General features: G+C 41.8%; 1 protein-coding gene across 1 annotated transcript in view; it reads left to right on the forward strand.

Moving 5' to 3' along the window:
* Positions 1 to 24,157, forward strand: part of TRIP11 (thyroid hormone receptor interactor 11) — a 154,676-nt gene that overhangs the window by 90,172 nt on the left and 40,347 nt on the right. Inside the window, exons 14-15 of the mRNA XM_030213827.1 lie at positions 3,334 to 3,437; positions 18,722 to 18,821. Coding sequence (XP_030069687.1) covers positions 3,334 to 3,437; positions 18,722 to 18,821 — 204 coding nt within the window. The remainder of the gene's footprint in view (positions 1 to 3,333; positions 3,438 to 18,721; positions 18,822 to 24,157) is intronic.

Raw genomic sequence — 24,157 nt, forward strand, 5'->3', positions numbered from 1 at the left:
ACACTGGGAGCAGTGAGGCATCGAGTGAGTCTCCACCTGTCTCGAGGCTTCCTGCTGTGCAGGCCACCGGGACCGTCCATTGTCGAACCAGACACCGAGGTGACTTGAGGATTCGATGTCGTCCTTGTTGGCACTGAGGAGTATGAGTGATGTGCTTCGGGTGAAAGCTAAGAAGCACCATCATCGATCTCCCTCACTACACGGTGCCAGGAGCTCCAGGGCATCGAGGGATACAGCACCCGAGAAGCGTCGGCACCGGGAGGATTGCTCTCCCTCCTTCCAAGAGGTGCCGATGCGCTCATCTCAAAGCAGCCGAGATCCTGCTCCCGTATCGACCCCAGCAGTTCTGCAGGCTGTGCCTCAGCCAGTGCCTCAGCTTTTCCCGATGTAGGCCCTCGAGGAGCTCATCCGGGCCTTGTTTCCTGACCTGCTGGATGGCCTTATGCAGTGATGTGCGTCGATATCGGGGGTGCTTGCGCCTTCTGTACCTCCTGCTGCAGCCCTGCCTGGCCCTCAGCCTGTAGTGCCACCTGTGGCCCTGGTGTCAACTGCCACCCAGTCTGGCACCCCCTCAATGTCGGTGGAGAAAGCTTCACCGGAGTCTCGGCGGGAGCCAGTCTCTCGAGGTCATGGTTCCTTGGCATCGAGGCAGGCTTGTCTCGGTCATCTCATAGAGAGATTTTATCCGACACCGAGGAGGAGCACTCCTCATGGGAATCAGAGAAGGATCCCAGATACTTTTCCTTTGATGAGTCTTATGGGATCCCTTCTGAGCTCTCCCGACCACCTGAGAGGAGACAGTCTCCACCCGAGAGTCTCTCTTTTCCATCTTTTGTGAGGGAAATGGCAGAGGTTATTCCATTCCCTGTAGAAGTGGAGGATGAGCCCAGGGCCAAGATGCTCGAGACTGTGATGGCTCCTCTCCATGAGGTATTCAAGGCAGTCCTTGTGAGAAACTGGGCATCCCCTCTGTCGATCCCTGTTGTCCTCAAGAAGATTGACACTCAGTACCGGGTCCACGGGGAGCCTGGTTTTGTGTGGCCTCAGTTGCCTCATGACTCCATGGAGGTGGAATCTGCTCTCAGCCAGGAGTACTAGGGACTATGCCTCTGCTCCCCCAGGCAGAGAAGCTAGAACCCTGGATTCTTTTGGGAGAAAGATGTACCTGGCCTCTATGCTCATATCCTGTCTTCAGTCATACCAGCTCTTCACGAGCGTTTACTTGCAGAACTCGGTGAGACAGCTGTCTGACTTGGTCGATACTCTTCCCCCCCCCCCACCCCCACCCCGGAGCAGGCCGAGCCTTTTCACCAGTTGGTCAAGCAGCAGAAGGCGTGTCGAAAATTCTTGGCCAGGGGCACTTACGACACTTTTGATATGGTATCCAGGATCTCTGCCCAGAGTATAGCAATGTGCAGACTCTCATGGCTGCGTGTTTCTGACTTGGAATATTCTGTTCAGCAGAGGTTGGCGGATGACCTTTGCTGGGGGGATAACCTTTTTGGAGAGAAGGTTGAAGAGGTTGCTGACCAGATTAAGAAACACACGGATGCTATCTCTTCTCTCTCCCACTGGATGCCTTCTGCATCCACTTCCTCATCTAGGAGGTGTTTTGGCAAGTTGAGGGGTGTCCCCTACTACTACTCCAGGCGTAGGTACACTCCTTCGGCTCGCAGCCTGCCCAGGCTCAGCCCCAGCGCACTCAATCTTATCAACAGCTTGCGCCTAAGGCCCCTGCTGCTCCCCAGTCAAAGCAAGAAACAGGTTTTTACTGGCTCTAGCAGAGCATAACCGAGATAAGTGTCCGTCCTGGATGACTTGCCGATTGGGGGAGGTTAAAATTTTTTCACCAAAGGTGGCCTCTCATAACCTCCGACCAGTGGGTTCTTCAACTAGTCCGTCTTGGATACACCCTCAATTGACATTCCAAACCTCCAAATTGCCCACCAAGAGCTCATTCTTTCAGCTCTCGGCACAAGCATGCACTTGCAGAAGAACTCTCGAGGCCCAATTGACCAGTGTTTATTGTTTTGGATGAACCTGGATGCTAGGGATTCCCCATTCATGAGAATATGCAAGCCTGATTGACCTCGGAGAAAGTGAAGATACTTACTGTAGCAGGTATTCTCCGAGGACAGCAGGGCTTCATATTCTCACAATCCCGCCCACCACCCCTTTGAGTTGTATCCTTCATTATTTTATTTTTATTCCTTTTCTTTGAAATTAAACTGAGATGACCACATTAGCGCAGCAGGCAGGAATTCACTCGTGCATGTGCAGTAGAGCATGGCTCGCTCTTCACTACCCACACGTGAGAATATGAAGCTTGCTGTCCTCGGAGAATACCTGCTACAGGTAAGTAAGTATCTTCGCTTTATCAAAGGAAAGGCTATTGTCAATGATGATACTCAGGTATCTAAAGGAATCAAGTGGCGGAATTGTAAGGCCAAATAGGAGAGGTGTCAGTGAAGGTTTGGGATGGGCTCCTGTTATCCAGGAGGTGGAAGTTTTTGCTGGGTTAAAGACAAGCCTATGAGATGGTAGCCAATTAGAAACTGAGGAGAGTGCTAGTTGTAGAGGAGCTAAATCTGGGACTGGGCCTGACTTGGGGAAAATGATAAGAATGTCGTCTGTATAGATGTAGAAATGGGTCCTGAAGTAAAGTTGCTAATGGGCTAATGAAAATGTTAAATATTAATCGTGACAGAATGGAGCCTTGTGGGACTCTGCAACATAAGGGGATTTCAAGTGACACACAAGTGAAAGTATGAACTGTATAGCAGCAGTCTATGAGAAATGGTATGAATCGAGCAAGAGTTGTCCCTTCCAGCCCTTTGTCTTACAAACATCTGAGAATGAGAGAGAGCGATCGACAAGATCAGATGTCACAGAAACATCCATAGATACTAAAAGAGCAATGTTACCCCTATCCAGAATAGTGTGAAGTTCACTGGTTAGTGCTGCGATAGTAGTTTCAGTGCTATGATTAGTTCTAAAACCTGTTTGCCTAGGATAAAGAACTGATGATTGATCAGCCCACTGTGAGAGTTGATCAAAAACAACTTTTTCAGTAATTTTGGAGACAATGCTTAAATTTGAAATTGGAGATGGCACAGAGGGGTTTAAGGAAGGGTCTTTGATTATTGGGCTGACAACGACTTTTTTCCAAGTGATAGGGACAAGACCGGTGGTTAGGCTCAAAGAGAGCAAGTGCTTGTGGGTGGCCCTAGTTAATTTTTTATTACTGCATCTCACATTGCTTTGTACATAAATGAGACTGTTGCATTGTTAACAAGCTGATGTCATGTCTTGTTTTGTGACTCTGTGTTTTAGAGGAGAAAGCCATGTATTCTGCAGAACTGGAGAAACATCAAAAACAGAATTCAGAATTGAAACGAAAGACAGAAATGCTTGAGAACAGGGTTGTTTCTTTACAGGTAGGCCGAGAGAAATTTCACAGTACTATAGAAGTTAAAATTACTTTATGTATTTTGTCAGTCTTATAAAATCTCTTATAGCTATTTGCCCTCCAGCTAGCTGGTTCATTTCATTCCACAGTGTGGAGAGAGTTCTTAGTCTTTGTATCCTGTGGCCTTAAAGTACATTTTCTAAGAAACTTGCTTCAGTGTTTTTAGAAGCTGTTATAAAGAACAAAATTATTGAAAATCATTTAATGGGATAGAGTCATCATGGATTTGGTTGAGGGAGGACTTGCCTCACCAATCTGCTACATTTTTTGAACTGAGGAATAAACACGTGGATAAAGGTGAGTCAGGATTGTTTGACAGAGTACCCCATGAGAGAGAGACGAGGAAAGTAAAATGTTATGGGATAGGAGACAATGTCCTCTTATAGATTGGAAACTGGTTACAAGGTTTAAAAAAGAAATCTGAGAATAGGGTTAAATGGAGAAAGGTGACGGGCCCCAGGAATCTCTGCTGGGACCACTGCTTTTTAACATACTGATAAATGATCTTGCTGTGGGAGCAGCAAGGGAAATAATCAAATTTGCAGATGAGGCAAAATTATTCAAAGTTGTTAAATCATATGGGGATTATGAGAAATTGCATGAAGGTGTTGCAAGACTGGGTATCCAAATGGTACATGAAATTAAATGTGGGTAAGTGCAAAGCGGTACACATAGAGAAAGGAAATGGGACTTGATATACCACCTTTCTGTAGTATTTTGCAACTACATTCAAAGCAGTTTACATGTATACAGGTACTTATTTTGTACCTGGGGCAATGGAGGGTTATGTGACTTGCCCACAGTCACAAGGAGCTGCAGTAGGAATCAAACCCAGTTCCCCAGGATCAAAGTCCGCTGCACTAACCATTAGGCTACTCCTCTCTATAGGGTAACCCAAATTATATAACACCACATTTTAGGAGTCGCCACCTGGGAAAGGATCTAAGCATCATCATAAGTACATGCCAAACTGGGAAAGACCAAAGGTCCATCAAGCCCAGCATCCTTTTTCCAACAGTGGCCAATCCAGGTCACAAATACCTGGCAAGATCCCAAAAAAGTACAAAACATTTTATACTGCTTATCCCAGAAATAGTGGATTTTCCCCATTTAATAACGGTCTATGGACTTTTCCTTTAGGAAGACGTCCAAACTGTTTTAAAACTCTGCTAAGCTAACCGCCTTTACCACATTCTCTGGCAATGAATTCCAGAGCTTAATTACACGTTGAGTGAAGAAACATTTTCTCCGATTCGTTTTAAATTTACTATATTGTAGCTTCATCGCATGCTCCCCCTAGTCCTCGTATTTTTGGAAAGCGTAAACAGACGCTTCACATCTATCCGTTCAACTCCACTCATTATTTTATAGACTATTAGATTGTAAGCTCTTTGAGCAGGGACTGTCTTTCTTCTATGTTTGTGCAGCGCTGCGTATGCCTTGTAGCGCTATAGAAATGCTAAATAGTAGTAGTAGTAGTAGTAGACCTCTATCATATCTCCCCTCAGCCGCCTTTTCTCCAAGCTGAAGAGCCCTAGCCGCTTTAGCCTTTCCTCATAGGGAAGTCATCCCATCCCCTTTATCATTTTCGTTGCCCTTCTCTACACCTTTTCTAATTCTACTATATCTTTTTTGAGATGCGGCGACCAGAATTGAACACAATATTCAAGGTGCAGTTGCACCATGGAGCGATACAAAGGCATTATAACATCCTCATTTTTGTTTTTCATTCCTTTCCTAATAATAGCTAACATTCTATTTGCTTTCTTAGCTGTAGCAGCACACTGAGCAGAAGGTTTCAACGTATCATCAGTGACGACACCTAGATCCCTTTCTTGGTCCGTGACTCCTAACATGGAACCTTGCATGACGTAGCTATAATTCGGGTTCCTCTTTCCTACATGCATCACTTTGCACTTGCTCACATTAAACGTCATCTGCCATTTAGACACCCAGTCTTCGTAAGGTTCTCTTGCAATTTTTCACAATCCTCCTGCGATTTAACGACTTTGAATAGCTTTGTGTCGTCAGCAAATTTAATTACCTCACTAATTACTCCCATCTCTAGGTCATTAATAAATATGTTAAAAAGCAGCGGTCCCAGCACAGACCCCTAGGGAACCCCACTAACTACCCTTCTTCATTGAGAATAATGACCATTTAACCCTACTGTCTGTTTTCTATCTTTTAACCAGTTTTTAATCCACAATAGAACACTACCTCCTATCCCATGACACTCCAATTTCCTCTGGAGTCTTTCATGAGGTACTTTGTCAAATGCCTCCTGAAAATCCAGATACACAATATCAACCTGCTCCCCTTTATCCACATGTTTGTTCACCCCTCAAAGAAATGTAGTAGATTGGTGAGGCAAGATTTCCCTTCACTAAATCCATATTGATTTTGTCTCATTAATCCATGCTTTTGAATATGCTGTGTAATTTTGTTCTTAATAATAGTCTTTACCATTTTGCCCGGCACCGACGTCAGACTCACCGGTCTATAATTTCCCGGATCTCCTCTGGAACCTTTTTTAAAAATCAGCGTTACATTGGCCACCCTCCAGTCTTCCAGTACCATGCTCGATTTTAAGGATAAATTACATATTTCTAACAATAGCTCCGCAAGCTCATTTTTCAGTTCTATCAGTACTCTGGGATGAATACCATCCGGTCCAGGAGATTTGCTACTGTTCAGTTTGTAGAACTGCCCCATTACATCCTCCAGGTTTACAGAGAGTTAAGTTTCTCCGACTTGTTAGCTTCAAATACCATTTCCGGCACCGGTATCCCACCCAAATCTTCCTTGGTGAAGACCGAAACAAAGAATTCATTTAATCTCTCCGCTACGGCTTTGTCTTCCCTGATCGCCCCTTTTACTCGGTCATCTAGCGGTCCAACCGATTCTTTTGTCGACTTCCTGCTTTTAATATACTTTAAAAAAAAATGTTACTATGTGTTTTTGCCTCCAACTCAATCTTTTTTTCGAAGTCCCTCTTAGGCTTCCTTATCAGATCTTTGCATTTGACTTGACATTCCTTATGCTGTTTCTTATTATTTTCAGTCAGTTCCTTCTTCCATTTTCTGAAGGATTTTCTTTTAGCTCTAATAGCTTCCTTCACCTCACTTTTTAACCACGCCAGCTGTTGTTTGTGTTAGATTATTTGTAGTAAATAATTAGCAGATTTTAGTACACACAGCTTCAGCTTTAGAAATGTTAATTTCTTTCTTCATCTCTCTCTCATTCACCCCAGAATAATTCACTGCTGAGTCACTTTAAAGTTGAAGTAACAAAACATCTGTTTACTCACAGTTTGCAGTTAGATTATAATCAGACAGGCTTATATATACATATTACTATACATTTGTATTATCAGCTCCTTCCATGTGCTTAGATGGTAATGGATGCTCACACCACCATAGATCCTCTCAGGTTAGGAGAGATCATGAGCTCCATGTGCTCCATGTGATGCATGTGCTGTGTCTGCTGCATCTGACCCCCACAGGAAGTTGCATAGCTGTGTGACCTCTCTAAGTAATTCACATCAGAGGTCACAGAGTAATCACAGAGAAATAATAGGTGACAGGCAATGCATGTAAAATACAATACATTCCAACAAACCCCTTCTCATGCATAACTGTCATGCAATTATTTATTCATACAAAGTCCAAGCTTTATACGCAAATTCACAAAATGTTCTCTGGGTAACGGTTTGGTCATGATGTCAGCTGTCATCTCACTGGTGTGACAATAGTGTAGACTGATGACCCCTTCTTTCGCCAACTCTCGCACGTTGTGGTATTTCGTTGCGATGTGCTTGGTGCGTGACTGAACCTTGTCATTCTGTGACAGTCGGATACAGCTCTGATTATCTTCCATTATCTGGATTGGTCTCTTTTCATTTATTCCGAAATCCAGCAAAAGTTTTTCAATCCACATCAGTTCTCTGCACGCTTCCGATACGGCCACGTATTCAGCTTCTGTAGAAGACAAACTCACAATACTTTGTTTATGACTGGCCCATGAAATTTGTACATTTCCATACATAAACACATATCCACTTGTGGATTTATAATCAGAATGATCCCCTGCCCAATCTGAATCACAGTAACATATTAGTTTTGGATTACTATTGGCTGAAATCTTTAATTTACAATCAATGGTACCCTTTAAATACCTTACCATCCTTTTAACTGCAGTCCAATCTGATTTGGTAGGTGAGCTGACCCTTCTGCTCAAAATTCCTACTGCATTTGCTATATCAGCCCTGTATGTGGTAGCTAGATATAAAAGCTTACCTATGGCTGATCTATATTGGATGTTATCTGGTAAAGGTTCTCTTACTGTTTCATCCTTCAGAAAATCAGTGATCATGGGAGTGCTTACAACTTGGGCATCTTGCATACCTAAACTTTCAATAAGCTCATTTATTTTCTGCTTCTGGCTTAGAAGATAAGAACCATCATTTTGTTTCTCAATTTCTATACCAAGATAGTATGACACATTACCAAGTTCTTTTATCTCAACATTCTGGTTTAAACACTTTACAATGTCCTTGTACTCTTGCTCACTTTTGCTTGCAATGAGCAGATCATCAACAAAAGCTAAAATGTATGCATATTGTCCATTTGTGCACCTAGTGTACAAACATTTATCTGCTTCACCTTGCTTAAATCCTAAATTTGTCAATATTTCATGCAATTTTTCATTCCAACATTCTGCACTTTGCTTTAATCCATAAAGACCTTTGTTTAATTTACACACTAGCTGTCTTTGTTTTGTATTTATGAAACCTGTTGGCTGTTCCATGTACAAGTCTTCAGTTATATCTCCGTGAAGAAACGCTGTTTTCACATCAATGTGGTTGACTTGCATGCCTTTTGAGACTGCAATGCTCAGAAGTGTTCTGATTGTCGTGTGTTTCACTACAGGTGCAAACACTTCATCAAAATCTTCTCCATATTTTTGAAGATATCCCTTTGCGACTAATCTGGCTTTATACCTTTCCACTTTTCCTTGTGCATTCCTTTTAACTTGAATACCCATTTGCATCCTATAGCTTTCTTGCCAGGAGGTAATTTTGTAAGAATCCAAGTATTATTTTTATCCAATGCATCAATTTCTTCTTGTGCAGCTTTATGCCATTCAGCAGCTTCTTCTGCTGGCATTTTCTCAATCTCATCCCATGTTAAGGGCTCTTGAGCTTCTGCTGACTTTGTTAGGTAAGACAGTCTTGGGGGTGGAACACCTTTGTTTTCCCTGGATGAGCGTCTGACAACAGGTTGGTCTGACCTTTCCGCATCCTCTAAATCTGAGAGTCCTTCTCCAATTGATTCCCCTTCTCCAACTGTACTGTCTTCTTCAATGATCCTTTCTGTGTCTGCTTCCTCTGCCTGTTCCTCGTTAGATACAGATGAGTTGCTTTCAGATATCTGCCTTGGTATGGCATTTATATACACTGGCATGTCTATTATGGTTCTAGTTTCATATTCTGGATGATAAGGCTCATCTGGGATAATCCAGCCTTTATCAACCCTTTTGTTTTCATCAAAATATGTAACATGTCTTATGCCAACAATGCCAGTTTTCAGATTCAAAATTCTATATCCTTTGTGTCCTGGAGCATAGCCAACTAAAATGCCCCTTTCTGTTGTGGAATCCAGCTTATGCCTTCTTTGCTTTGGTACATGAGCATATGCTGTACTTCCAAATGTTCTTATGTGTGACAGGTTTGGCTTCCTACCCTGCCATGTCTCATGTGGTGTGCGCTCAGCGCCTTTAGTTGGCATTCTGTTTTGTAGGTACACTGCTGTGAGAATGGCTTCCCCCCATAGTCTTTTAGGGAGATTGCTATCTGACAGCATACATCTGGTCATTTCCACAAGTGACCTAAATTTTCTCTCTGCAACAGAATTTTGCTCTGGTGTATAAGCTACTGTTGTGATATGTTGAATGCCTTCTTGTTCTAGAAATGTGCGCATGCTTTGTGAAGTGAACTCACCACCATTGTCGGTCTGAAGAACCTTTGGTTTTCTTTCAATTTATTGCTCACCATGGCTACGTATTTCTTCAGCATGTCTGTGACTTGACTTTTTTCTTTCAGCAAATAGGCCACACAATATCTAGAGAAATCATCCAAGAATATTAGCACAAATCTGTTATTTCCCAATGATGGGATATTAAACGGTCCACATAAGTCACTGTGTATTAAGTCCAGTACTTTATTACTCCTATTTCCTGTGTATGCAGGAAATGAGGGTCTCATACCTTTTTGAGTAACACAGTCTATGCATTTCTCCATTTTACCAGCATCTGCACTTATCTGAATGCCGGTGGCCAGTTGCTTACTGTAAAGATCCTGGATCACCTTAGAATCACGATGTCCCAGGCGGCGGTGCCAGATTTCCAGACTACATTTACCATCATTCTTCCTTACTTGCGCCATATGTGAGGCTTCACCTGAAATGCTCAGTTTATAAACATCATTATGCATAAAAGCTTCAGCATACACTTCATCATTTTTAGAGATTGTGCACTTACTGTTTTCAAAATGAATCACAAATCCCTTCTTATCTAATGTAGATACACTAAGCATATTGCAAACTGCTTGGGGAATATACAAGACATCACTTACAGGAATTTCTTTAACTTCATTAGACACTTTGCATTTTAAGAATCCAATACCTTTTGCTTGGATCTTAGCAGTCCCTGCGTTTGCAGTTTTAAGAATACCTTCCTCTGGACACATTTCCTGAAAGAAATCTTTAGAATTGGTTAAATGGCATGTGCTCCCCGAATCCAAAATCCAAGTACTTTCATTTGAATTATTATTTACCATAGTCAAAGATTTTTCTGCCATTAGAAAGCCCTTGTGTTTATCTTTGTCCTTCATACATTTCCTGGTTTGAAAATTCTTTAGTTCCATTGGCTTAGGTGAGCTAGAGGGAGTGTTTTGTGTTTCCTTACACCATTTAGATACATGTCCCTCCTTTCCACATGAGTAGCAAATCAGCTTGCCCTTGGGTGGAGTTTTCCCATAGCTCCGCCTTCCTCTGTTCTTTGCCAAGAAATTTGTTTCATTTCTCTCTGACTGACTTTGAGAACACATCTCCTCAGAATCATTTATTATGCATTCCTGCCTTAGTTTTGATGTTGCCTGTTCAAAAGATTGCCCTTCAATGGCCTCATTTACAGACCTAAAAACATCAAACTTCTTTGATAGTGAGGTAAAAAGAAATGCTCTTTTCAATGCATCACACATGGGAATTCCAGAAAGTTCTAACTTTTGAAATGAAGACATAAGATGCATAATGTGATCATTACATTTACTTTTATCCCTTAATTTGGTTTCATTCAACTCTGCCAACCAAATTGGTTGCTGCTTTGCATATGTAGTTGCATACATAGTTCTCAGTTTATATAAAATGTCCTTTGGTGTATCTTTTCCCTCCACTAATATGGCTTGTTTCTCTGAGAGAGCTTCCAAAAGCATGCACTTCACATAATAGTTTGCATTGTTCCATTCAGCCATATTTTCAGCTGTTCTGTCTTGGTCTAAGCATATATTTAATCTTTTTGCTCGAAGGAGACATATGAATCTTAGTTCCCACTGCCGATAATTAAACTCAGTTAATTTAGGCACCTTGAGAGAATAGAACAATGGTGAATTTCTTCCCTCAGCCATTTTCTTAGCCTTCTGTCTGCTGTGTGGGGGGAGAGAGAGACAGACTGAATCTTTCCTTTAAAACTTAAGAGAAAAAATGTGGCCTTTTTTTCTGCCTGGTAATATTTCTCTTCTTTTTCAATTCCTGGCCCTGGGCCCATAACCCTTTTGTTGGATTATTTGTAGTAAATAATTAGCAGATTTTAGTACACACAGCTTCAGCTTTAGAAATGTTAATTTCTTTCTTCATCTCTCTCTCATTCACCCCAGAATAATTCACTGCTGAGTCACTTTAAAGTTGAAGTAACAAAACATCTGTTTACTCACAGTTTGCAGTTAGATTATAATCAGACAGGCTTATATATACATATTACTATACATTTGTATTATCAGCTCCTTCCATGTGCTTAGATGGTAATGGATGCTCACACCACCATAGATCCTCTCAGGTTAGGAGAGATCATGAGCTCCATGTGCTCCATGTGCTGCATGTGCTGTGTCTGCTGCATCTGACCCCCACAGGAAGTTGCATAGCTGTGTGACCTCTCTAAGTAATTCACATCAGAGGTCACAGAGTAATCACAGAGAAATAATAGGTGACAGGCAATGCATGTAAAATACAATACATTCCAACAGTTTGGTCTTCCGTCCTCCTTTTTTAATACGCGGAATATATTTGGCCTGGGCTTCCAAGATGGTGTTTTTGAACAGCATCCATGCCTGATGTAAATTTTTGACCCTTGCAGTCGCTCCTCTAAGTTTGTTTTCACCGTTCTTCTCATTTTATCATAGTCTCCTTTTTTAAAGTTAAACGCTAACGTATTTGATTTCCTATGTATACTTACTTCAAAACTAATATCAAATCCGATCATATTATGATCACTGTTATCAAGCGGCACCAGATCATGCACTCCACTAAGGACTAGGTCTAGAATTTTTCCTTCTCACGTCGGCTCCTGTACCAGCTGCTCCATAAAGCTGTCCTTGATTTCATCAAGGAATTTTACCTCCCTAGTGTGCCCCGATGTTACATTTACCCAGTCAATATCGGGGTAATTGAAATCACCCATTATTATTGTGTTGCCCAGTTTGTTTGCGTCCCTAATTTCCTTTAACATTTCTGCATCCGTCTGTTCATCCTGGCCAGGCGTACGATAGTACACTCCTATCACTATCCTTTTCCCCTTTACACATGGTATTTCTATCCACAGTGATTCCAAGAAGTGTTTTGTTTCCTGCAGAATTTTCAATCTATTTGATTCAAGGCTCTGGTTAATATACAGTGCTACCCCTCCACCAATTCGATCCACCCTATCACTACAATATAATTTGTACCCCGGTATGACAGTGTCCCACTGGTTATCCTCCTTCCACCAGGTCTCAGAGATGCCTATTATATCTAATTTTTCATTTACTGCAATATATTCTAAATCTCCCATCTTATTTCTTAGGCTCCTGGCATTCGCATATAGACATTTCAAACTATGTTTGTTGTTCCTATTTACATCATGCTTAGTACTTGACAGTATTAAATTGCAATCTTTTGTCTGAATTTTATTTTTATTTAAGGACACCTGATCTACTATGTTCTCTTTTGCAACCTCACTATCAGGATACCCTATCTTCCCTGTTTTAGTGATATCTTTGGAAGATACCTTATCCTGAACCATGCGCTTTTGAGCGATTGTTGACCTTCCCTACGTTTCTAGTTTAAAAGCTGCTCTGTCTCCTTTTTAATTGCTGACGCCAGCAGCCTGGTCCCACCCTGGTTACAGTGGAGCCCATCCTTTTGGAATAGGCTCCCCCTTCCCCAGAATGTTGCCCAGTTCCTAACAAATCTAAAACCCTCCTCCCTACACCATCGTCTCATCCACGCATTGAGACTCTGGTTCTGCCTGTCTCTTGGGCCCTAAACGTGGAACGGGTAGCATTTCAGAAATGCTACCCTAGAGGATCTGGATTTGAGCTTTCTACCTAAGAGCCTAAATTTGGCTTCCAGAACCTCTCTCCCACATTTTCCTATGTCATTGGTACCCACATGTACCAAGACAGCCAGCTCCTCCCCAGCACTATCTAAAATCCTATCTAGGTGACGCGTGAGGTCCACCACCTTCGCACCAGGCAGGCAATTCACCAGGTGATCCTCATGTCCACCAGCCACCCAGCTATCTATATGCCTAATGATCGAATCACCAACTACAACAGCTGTCCTAACCTTTCCCTCCCGGGCAGCACTTGGAGACATATCCTCAGTGCGAGAGGATAGTACATCACCTGGTGGGCAGGTCCTGGCTACAGGAGTACTTCCTACTTCACCAGGGTGATGCTGTCCTTCTAGGAAACCTCCCTCCTCCAAGGTAGCACAGGGGCTACCAGACTGGAGGTGGGACTTCTCTACAACATCCCTGTAGGTCTCCTCTATGTACTTCTCTGTCTCCCTCAGCTCCATCAAGTCTGCTACTCTAGCCTCAAGAGAGTGGACACATTCTCTGAGAGCTAGAAGCTCTTTGAATCGGACACACACATATGACATCTCACTAACTGGGAGATAATCATACATGTGACACTCTGTGCAAAAGACTGGATAGCACCCCTCTCGCTGCTGGACTGCTGACTCCATCTTAGTGTTTTTGAGTTTTTCAATAATTTAAAACTTGCTACAGTATTAAGGATATTAGCCTAATATAAAAGTGTCTTTTAGTTTATATAGTATATTGTATGATTTATTTAGTGTTTCCTTCATGGGCAATACACTGAAATCCTCTGCTTAATGTGCAGTAGTGGCGACCAAAAAAAAAAAAAGGTAAACAGAATGTTACAAATTAGGAAAGGAATGGAGAATAAAATAGGGAAGGTCATAATGCTTCTGTAGCACACCGTGGTATGGCCACATCTTGAGTATTGTGTGCAATTCTGGTCACCACATCTCTAAAAAGATATAGCATAAATAGAAAAGGTACAGAAAAAGGTGAGCAAAATAAGAAAGGGGATGAAATGACTTCTGTGAGGAAAGGTTAAAGAGGTTAGTGCTTTTCAGCATCGAAAAGAAACAGCTAAGGAAAGACTGGGAAAGAGGCCTATATAATCCTGATGGGAGTGGAACAAGTAAATGCGAATCAGTTTGTTTGTTCAAAAAGTACAAAGACTAGGGGGACACACCATGCAATTATGCAGTACATTTAAAACAAGTCAGAGAAAATATTTTTTTTCTCTAAACACATATTTAAGTTCTGGAATTAATTGCTAGAGGTTTGGACAAGCTCCTGGAGGAAAAGTCAATAAAAAAGCCGCTGCTGCTGAGATCCTGCAAGGTACCTGTGATCTGGTTTGGTCACTATCATAGACAAGATGTTGAACTTGCTAGGCCTTTGGTATGGCTCGGTATGACAGTTATATTTGAATGTTTTCTTTTTAAATGCACCAGTGTAAGCACTGCAGGTATAAAAATACCTGAGGACTTTAAATCTATATTGCAACAGATACAGAGTACACCCAAAAGTACATTTTGATTTCATACAAAATCACTTCACCACCTTTTTTCCTTAGCTGAAAGTATGCATTCTATGAAATGTGCACATACGTTTACCCCACTGGAAAGAGAAATTTTCCAAAGCACTTATAGAAGTTCATTGAGAAATAAACCCTCTTTCGTTTAAGAGGATACGGTGCTAGCCAGCCAAGATTATGGTAATAGTTTGCAATCATTGTTGTGTTTTATTGTCATTATAGTTTATTCACATTTGCTAGATCACTCTGACCAAGCAGAGTGGTGTACAATCTAATTAAAAAAAGAACTCCATTTAGAATGGGAAAGCAAAGTGATCACATAAGCAAAGCAGTCACACAAGGGGCTGAAGGGAGAGAAGAGGGGGAGGAAAAGTAACTGTCACAGGGTACTTTACAGTATACAAAGCAGTTATTATTGTACACCAAAACTTTAACTGTTGGTATTTTCAAAATGATTATCACCTATCCATTTCTCCCTGTTTTTCACCTCTCCCACCACCTTTCCTTTTGAGGCAGTCATTAGAATGTTTTTATGTTTTACTTGGATATTGGATATGTTTGGATAGTGTCATCTTTTTCTCATATTTTATTGTCCTGAGGAAGACGTTTTTGGACTTTGAAAGCTATTCAAAAATGTATTATTAATCTAATAAAAAGGTATCTCTTTTATTCTATTTCTATTTATTACCTTTTCCCTTAGCATCACCAGCAGATCAGTCCAGAACTTGAAGGATATGCCCATCTACCAGCAGGTGGAGATAGTGTATGAATTGAGCTCTGAAATAAATGATAGTGTGCAGCTGCTCCAGTCCAGTATTTCTCTGTCTCCAGCAGTTGGTAGCAGCTAACTTGTACAGCTCCTGGACTTTTTTAAGATGTTTGCTCCTGGCCTATTTATTTCCTCACAGTAGAATTTGGAGTTAAAGGTTTGGAGCTCTAGCCTCTTGGGACATACCTGGTGGTACCAGATCCCTTCTCACCCCCGCCTACCCACTTTTGCTTCTAAAATTCTCCTGCCTCCTTATTTAAGAAAAACAAAAAGGTGGCTGATACTTTAAGGAGAGTTATGTTCCAGCACAGCTAAACAGCTGGTGCTGTGTTCTGAAAGAGCAGAGGTGATTTTCCATATTCATGCAGCTATGCAGGAGCTAATTTCAGCTCATTGGAACACCTGACGCAGAGCTTAAGGTAGCTCAAACTACTTTCATCTGTGTCCCCTGCTCTATGATGAATTGGAGCATTTGAAGCTTCCAAGGGTTGACGAATTGATTGCAGCAGTCACCAAGAAGGATACTGTTCTGCGTCAAAGGGGGCATGGCCCTCAGGGATGACCAAGTTGCAGACTAGGTGCTACTCTGAAACTGTTATTTGGCTATAATTTGTGGATCTTATGCTGCCTGAGCATGTTTCCACTGGACCGAGCTGTGTAGAGAATGGATGCAGCAGTCTTTTCCAGACCTTCTTTCATTCCTTAGAAGCAGATTTTGCTTATTGGCAGACTTGATGTAAGATATTCTAAGAGCATTAGCTAAGGAGATGGCCTAAGCAGTTTCAGCTAGGCATTTACTCCGGCTCAGGCATTGGGCGACTGATGCAGCTTCCAAGTCAAGATGGCAAAACTTCCCTTTTGTGGCAAGCTTCTCTTTGGTGAGGACTTGGAGAAGCTAGTGAAGGATTTAGGAGACTCTAAGAACCAATGTTTGCCAGAGGATAAGCCTAAATCATCTTTTCATTCAGTCCAGTCCCTTTCAAGGTTCAGGGATGCTAAACACTGTAGACCAGGAAGGTTGAATGCTTATCAACAGCATAGTTTTTCTCGGAAGCAGTCGTCCTTTCATGTGGATAAGAGGGGATCTGATCAAAATTCCCACTGCACCAACGCTTCCCATTTTTCACATTGATGAGCTGCAGGTTCACTGCTCAACCATTGTCATTGGAGATCGGCTTTCCAGCTTTCTAGAGGAGTGGGCAAAAATCACTTCAGACCAGTGGGTCTTAGAGAAGGTTAAAAATGTGAATTCTTCTGTTCTGTCAGATTTCTACTTATAGTCCTTATATAAGGCTCCTGCCACAAAGCAGGTGGTTCTAGCCATCCTACAGGGTCTCATGCAGTTAGTTGCTGCACAAGTTAGATGCAGCTTCTTGTGACCATGGGCAAGTCACTTAACCTTTCATTACTCCAGGTACAAAAACTTAGATTGTGAGCCCACTAGAGACAGAGAAAATACCTGCATATAATGTGTGCAGCGCTGCATAGTGCTCTAGAAATGATTAATAGTAGTAGTTCAGGAGAACAAGTGCTTTTTGGGGAAGGTGTTCCATCTATTCTGTGGTGCCAAAGAAGGAAGATTCTTTGGGTCTATTCTGAATCTCAAACATGTCAATCACATACTCAAGGCTTAGCAATTAAGAATGAAACCCTGAAGTTAGTGATTGTTTCAGTATAGCCAGGAGACTTTTTAACAGCTCTGGACCTCAAGGAGGTGTATTTTCACATTCCCATTTGGCCTCTTCCTCAGCATTGCCTTTGTTTCACAATTCTAGGTAATCGGTTTCAGTTTTGAGTGATGCCCTTCAGCCGTTCCCCAGCACCTAGGACTTTCTCAAAGGTCATGGTGGTAATGGCAGCTTTTCTGCTGAAAGATGGAATCAGGGTTCTTCCATACCTGAACAATTGGTCGATAAGAGCCTCTTCTCTCCAAGAGAGCGTTTGAGTCATCTCCAAAGTGGTACAGTTTCTTCAGTCCTTGGGTTAGATAATTAATCTGGAAAAGAGCAATCTGGTTTCTCAGACTCTCCAATACTTGGGGGTCCTCTTGGTTGGGCTTTCTTAACCCCAGAAAGGAAACTGAAAATTCAGTCCCAGGTCTGATATTTATTACAACTTAATAGTTCAAGGACGTGGTACTGTATGTGACTCCTAGGTACCATGGCAGCCACATTAAATGTGCTCCCATGAGCGAGGGTGCACATGAGACCAACTTCCATTTCCCAGGAATAGTTTGCCTTCCTCAGATGATTCAGGCAAAATTCATCCTCAGATGGTGGTTGTTTCCCTCTTTAGAAATGCAAGGGATACACCCATCTGTGACAACGTATGCAAGTCTCACAGGATGGGGAGCTCATTGTATCTCGCGCCCCAGGGTCCATTGGACCATGGTGGAGGTGGTATGGTCAATCAACTGCCTGGAATTGAGAACAGTCCACATGGTGCCCATGGCTTTCGACAACCTGGATCAAGGAAGGCCAGTGAGAATTCTGTCAGACAATATGAGGAAGGAGCCATACATCAGCAGGCAAAAGGGAACAAAGAGTGCTCAACTGGCACTAAAAAATAGGCCAAACCCACAAGTTCTAGACTGAGCTGTTGGGACTAAAGGGATGAAAATTAGCAGGTAAGTCCTAATTTTACCATTTTCAAAATGATCACAATGAAAAAAGTACTTGTCAGTCTAGCAACTATATTATATAATCCACTCTCTCTCAAAATGGTAACTTGTAGTTTGTTCTTATTTTAGTGTTAAGTGTATGTGTTTCATCTCTTGTTTACATAATGGAATGCATTAATCAAAGCATCATAAACTGCTTTGCTGTTTGAAAGACATTATGGAAAATAGATTAAACCTGCTTGCCAGTTTATATTAGTGTAATTTGGTTACATTTTTTAAGCTTTTCAACCAGTCAGAAGTAGACCCTTCATTCTCCATAGTGACTACAAATGTGCTAGTTTACTTAGCTTCCATTTATTTTTTTCATGAAAAGTTTTACAGTAATTATTTGTAACTTGAAATCCAGGATAAAATCTTGCTTAAGGTCACACCTTGTTTTCATGTTCATCTAACTTGAACTAGTTAATACGTGAGAGATGAACTTTTAACTTTATAAATCCAAGTGCAGGTAGTTAAAAGTTCATCTAACTACCTGCACTTGGATTTGTAAAGTGACTTTCGGACACCAGTTACTGCACGGTGTTACTTTTTCTCTTTTGGAAGTAAAACTAACAGATAATGTGATATCTTAAGCGCTCTGATAGCGTGTGTGTGGCCTTTCAGTACGATAAATGCACTTCTCTGCCCTTATAGGAAAGCTTAGAAGAAGCTAATGCGGCTCTAGATTCTGCTTCCAGACTGACTGAACAGTTGGATATCAAAGAGGAGCAAATCGAAGAACTGAAAAAAGAAGGTAAAAATGGCTGATAATGTTGAAAGTGATAAGGTTTGTGATTGAATATAATTCTTTAGAAATGTGGCCTGGACCATGTAATATACAATTTTTAATTCTGGAGCCAAAGCTATCCTCTTCTGATATCGGGTGAATAAGAAGCTGCTGTCTTGCTGGTCATGTTTTAAAAAAATCATAGCTTCCTATTGCAAAACATATATAATATATATGAGAAAAGGGATCGACAGACATGGAGAAAAGAATGTAGACACAACTCTACAGATTTCCACTCCTTTGTCAATCATGGGATCTTCCTTGTTTTTTTGTGATTGAGTAGTAGTATACAAAATAATATATTCCAATAATATTAGTAAAAATAAAAATAATCCCTTTCTTCCCAAATAGTGTACTTGTGTTCCAGCTAAAGTGCTTCTAACTTTTTATGTCACAATATACATATTGGCACTCACCTCGCAATACAATAAGAATAAATTTACCAACATCAACACACCCAAACTAAGTCTACCAGTTTCCGATACCCTAAAAATTCTTGGTGTTACCATTGACCGACACCTAACGCTTGAGAATCATGTGAAAAACATAACTAAAAAGATGTTCCATTCAATGTGGAAACTAAAAAGAGTTAGACCATATTTTCCAAGGAATATATTCTGCAACCTGGTACAATCATTGGTACTCAGCCACTTGGACTACTGTAACTCACTCTACGCTGGTTGTAAAGAGCAAATACTAAAAAAAAAAAACTCCAGACAGCTCAAAACACGGCAGCCAGACTAATATTCGGCAAACCAAAATATGAAAGTGCAAAACCCCTACGAGAAAAACTACACTGGCTCCCACTCAAAGAACGCATCACGTTTAAACTCTGTACTTTAGTCCATAAAATCATCCATGGTGACGCCCCAGCCTGAAATACAAATCAATGCACGCATCTACCTTCTATACGAGCACGCAGCTCTGGAACGTGTTGCCACGCAACCTGAGAACTGTCTACGAACTGACAAATTTCCGTAAACTATTGAAAACCTATCTCTTCGACAAGATATACAACAAAGATCAACACATGTAACTGTATAATCTTGGACCTTCCAGAAATGTTTCTTACTATCTTTTGCTTTAATACTATCATTTAACCCAAAACTCTGTTTACAATAAATGTATGATCCCCTCCAATTCCCATATCCACGATGAATTGTAAGCCACATTGAGCCCGCAAAAAAGTTGGGATAATGTGGGATACAAATGCAATAAATAAAATCTTTCTAGGCAATTTGAAATAACACAATTTATCTTGTGCCTGAACTGTGCCCAGTTTCACCACTGAACACAGTGGAGTGGTAGCTGTGTTAGTCCACTTTTAAAGGTAATCAATAGAAATCAAACAAAATAAAACATGGAAAAGAAAATAAGATGATACCTTTTTTATTGGACAAAACTTAATACATTTCTTGATTAGCTTTCGAAGGTTGCCCTTCTTCGTCAGATCGGAAATAAGCAAATGTGGTAGATGACAATATATATAAGAAAAACTTCCAAGCATTTCATTGACAGTCTAACAGGGTGGGGATGGGTAGGAGGTATGCATGGGAACATCAAAGCATTTCAGAGATAGTCTAACAGGATGGGGGTGGATAGGTGAGAGGAGGGTGATAAACATAGCAATACAACGTTATGGTTTATAATGGACTAGAAAACCCAGATCTTTGTTAAGTCCTGTCTGTTGGGTGTCAAAATATTCAGTCATTCTGACTTCGAAGGTCTTACGTTCCTGTATTGTTTTAAAGTTACCTTTCAGGATTCTTACTAGGATTCTTACTGGTACAGTGATCTGGTTTTGTAAAGTGCTGGCCCACAGGGGTGGGAAGGGAACCCGGCTGGCACCAGTACTGTTCATGTGATGTCTATGTAAATTAAACCTTGTCTTTAGCATCTGGCCTGTTTCTCCAATATAGCACCCTTCGTTACATTTTTTACACAATGATATATACCACATTGGAAGATGAGCATATGAAATATTCCTTTATGTTGAATATTTTTCCTTTGTGAATGACTGTGGGGTCCTGTGAAATGTTTTGTCATAGCTTGCAGCTGGATATATTGCAAGGATGTGTGCCCTTCTCTTCTTTTTCAGTCTGTGTTTACTGCCCCAATTTGATTGACTGCACATTTTGTCCATTAGATTGTAAGCTCCTTTGAGCAGGGACTGTCCTGCTTTGTTAAACTGTACAGCGCTACATAACCCTAGTAGCGCTTTAGAAATGTTAAGTAGTAGCAGTAGTAGTAGATTAGCTTGCGTTTCAAGTTGGGTGGCTGTTGGAAGGCCAGCATTGGTGGGGCTGGGAATATCTCTTTCAGTAATTCATCCTCTTGGAGGGCACACATCCTTGCAATATATCCAGCTGCAAGCTATGCCAAAACATTTCACAGGACCCCACAGGCAGCAGCAGATCGCGTCCCTTTGGGCCTCCTTCCCTTCCTGTGTCCTGCCCTCGCAGAAGTTACGCCAGACGAGGGCGGGAAGGAGGCACGAAGGGAGGCGATCTGCTCCTGCCTGTAGCGCTTTCACATGGAGGTGAGAGGCGCTGTGATTTCAATGCAGGGGGGCCCGGTCCCAGGGAATTTTGTCCCCCCTGCCCCCCCTTTCTGCGGCCCTGCTCTCTGATATGCCCCTCCACATCCTTCAGCCAGTCTCACTCTCTTGCAGCTTTCCCCACCTATTCCCCTTCCCTTGCTAGCTGCCATTTGGGGCTGTTTTAGCCTGAGCCATGCGATGCAGGAAGTTGAGGTTGGTCTTGTGATTTCAAGCTTTCAGTGAGCTGAATTGCAGGGGGATGTATGAAATGTGTTTCCTGCAGCAGCATACAAACCATGGATGTGGAAAGAGCATAATCCTGCAGCAGCATAACAGGAACAACAAAAAACATTGGGGGAGAATGGAGGGAGAAGAAATTCCAGGTGCCGGTGGCAGTTTCTAGATGCCATGGTGCCTAGGATTTGTTGATCCTTTCTTTATAATAATGTTCTGCGTTCTGTGCAGATGTTAACCACCGTGAACAAATTAAGTGTTGCCCAAAGTGCAGAGAGTGGAGTTTGTTGTATCCATTACTTCCAGCTTTCTGACTGCAACATTTACAATTGTAATGTAGGTCTTTTATCTTATAGTTGGACTGGTTTATATATATTTTTTTTTTCTTCTCCAGCCAAATCTCTTCTAGATTTGTATTGTGGGACCGGAAAACATATGGCCATGCTGCAATTAGTAAGAAACAATAAAGGGAGCTTATTTGATTCTGTTAATGTTTGAATTTTGAAAGAATGTCATGGGGGGTGGTCCCCATGCTTTTGTACAGTATAAGCTTCGGAGCTCTTCAGGTCACATACAATGTCAGCCTTGGAAAGAGGAGCTTGTGATAGTATGCTCCAGGGTCTGCTCTTAGCTACAGTTTCAGCTTGGGTTCTCTTGAAGGCTTTGCTAGAGCCCTTTTGTTCAGAGATACTGACTAGTGCAAAAATGATGGAGACAGTCTCAGTGTTAGTAGGGTACATGAAAGCCCATAAAGAGAGAGAAGAGACAGAAAGGTCCATTATGACACACTGATTAGATATCCCCAGTGATAGTGACTCTGCCATGAACTCCTGAGTTGCCAGCAGTTGGGAATAAGGTTTGCTAGTTAACACAAGTGATGGGGGAGTATGAGTGAGACTGACTTAGATATGCAGTTTGCTATCTGAAGGATGGTGGGAGGGAGAGCAGAGGAGAGGAAGGTGAAATAATATCATAGACTGAGTTTTTGAATGTTGCCATCCTTGCATCATTTTTCTTATGTGCATGGTTTCAGAAAGTTTTCAATCTTGTTGAATTTGCCAGTTTTTCCTTTTCCATGTTTTGATTGTAAAGAACAAATTGAGTTTAGTATATGATCTAAGTGTAAAGTACTGGGTCTTGGTTGATAGTACGTTATGTGATTGAAATATGATTGTAATTGTGATTTTCTCCATGGACAAGCAGGCATAATATTCTCACATATGTGTGACATCATCCATGGAACCCAGTGCAGATACTGCCACTTGCACTGTCACTTTAAACCTTTGAGGCAGTGCTCCGACTGCGCAGGTGCGGGACCAGCAGACTCCGTTGCCACAGAGCAGAGAGGTTGTATTTTTAATCTTGGCACAAAAACCTTTTGTCTTTTTGGTGTCTTCCCTTTCTCGGGATACTTCTTCTTTTACTTTTTTCAATAATAATTTGTATCGTTTACCCAATTTTTCTATATTTATTTTCTATTTTTTTTCAATTTTCGGCCTGAGGGGAAGCATCAGCCTTTTTTGGGGTATATGATTACTTGACCTTCCCCGGGCTATAGAGCTTTTTGATTTAGCATCAGCTGATTTCATCAAGGGTGCCAAGTGGCTTTAAGAAGTGTACTTGAGGCAATAGGACTATTTCAGGCACGGACCCCCGTAACTGGTATGTTCAGTGTCTAGGTCCAGAGCACAGGGACATTCACTGTAACTCTACCAGGGCATGCAAGCGAGGACCTTTAAAGCCTGCAGAGTCCAATGTGAAAAATGTTTTGGTTCTGCATTGACATTGGCATCCACATCGAGCATCGCCGGGGACTTGGTACTCGATGCAGCACCTGCATTGGCATCCACATCGGGTATGCCCAAACAACATTGAGAGGGTGCTACATTGGACTCGGTGCTGCAAACATGTCAGGACTCTACGTCCTTGTCATCGGTGTTGCATACATCGAGGGACCTGCAGCGCAAGAAGCCTAGGAAACATCGCCATCATTCTCCCTCCAGACACTCGGCCCTTACCTCCCCTGCTAGGGTTTCTGCCTGGTACTTGTGACCTGGCTTGGCCACTGTTTGGAAAACAGGATACTGAACTAGATTGCTACTCTTATGTTCTGTAATACAGTACTGCTGGTCCCGCACTCACACATCAGACAGGAATGCACCCCGTGCATGTGCAGTGGGGGCAGTGTATCAAAGATTTAAAGTGACAGTGCACTTAGCAATGTCTTCTCCGGGCTCTGTGGATGACATCACCCATATGTGAGAATATATGATTTCTGTCCTTGGAGAACACCTGCTACAGGTAAAGTAACTTAGCTTTAATGTATTATAACCCACTTCTGGGCAGCAGTCACAGCCTCAGGGAGGTGTGTGTATGTGGGAGACAGATTGGCTTAAAGACATTTGTGCTTGATTCCAGGAGGATCAGTGGTCCATGCTTTTCAGCCAGATGGCTGTTGCAATGGCTGAGCTAGCTGGGAAGAGAGAGATTAATGTTTGGAATAATGACTCAAGTAAAGGTCCATGGCATC

Source organism: Microcaecilia unicolor, chromosome 9 (assembly GCF_901765095.1).
Source record: "Microcaecilia unicolor chromosome 9, aMicUni1.1, whole genome shotgun sequence".
NCBI lineage: Eukaryota > Metazoa > Chordata > Amphibia > Gymnophiona > Siphonopidae > Microcaecilia > Microcaecilia unicolor.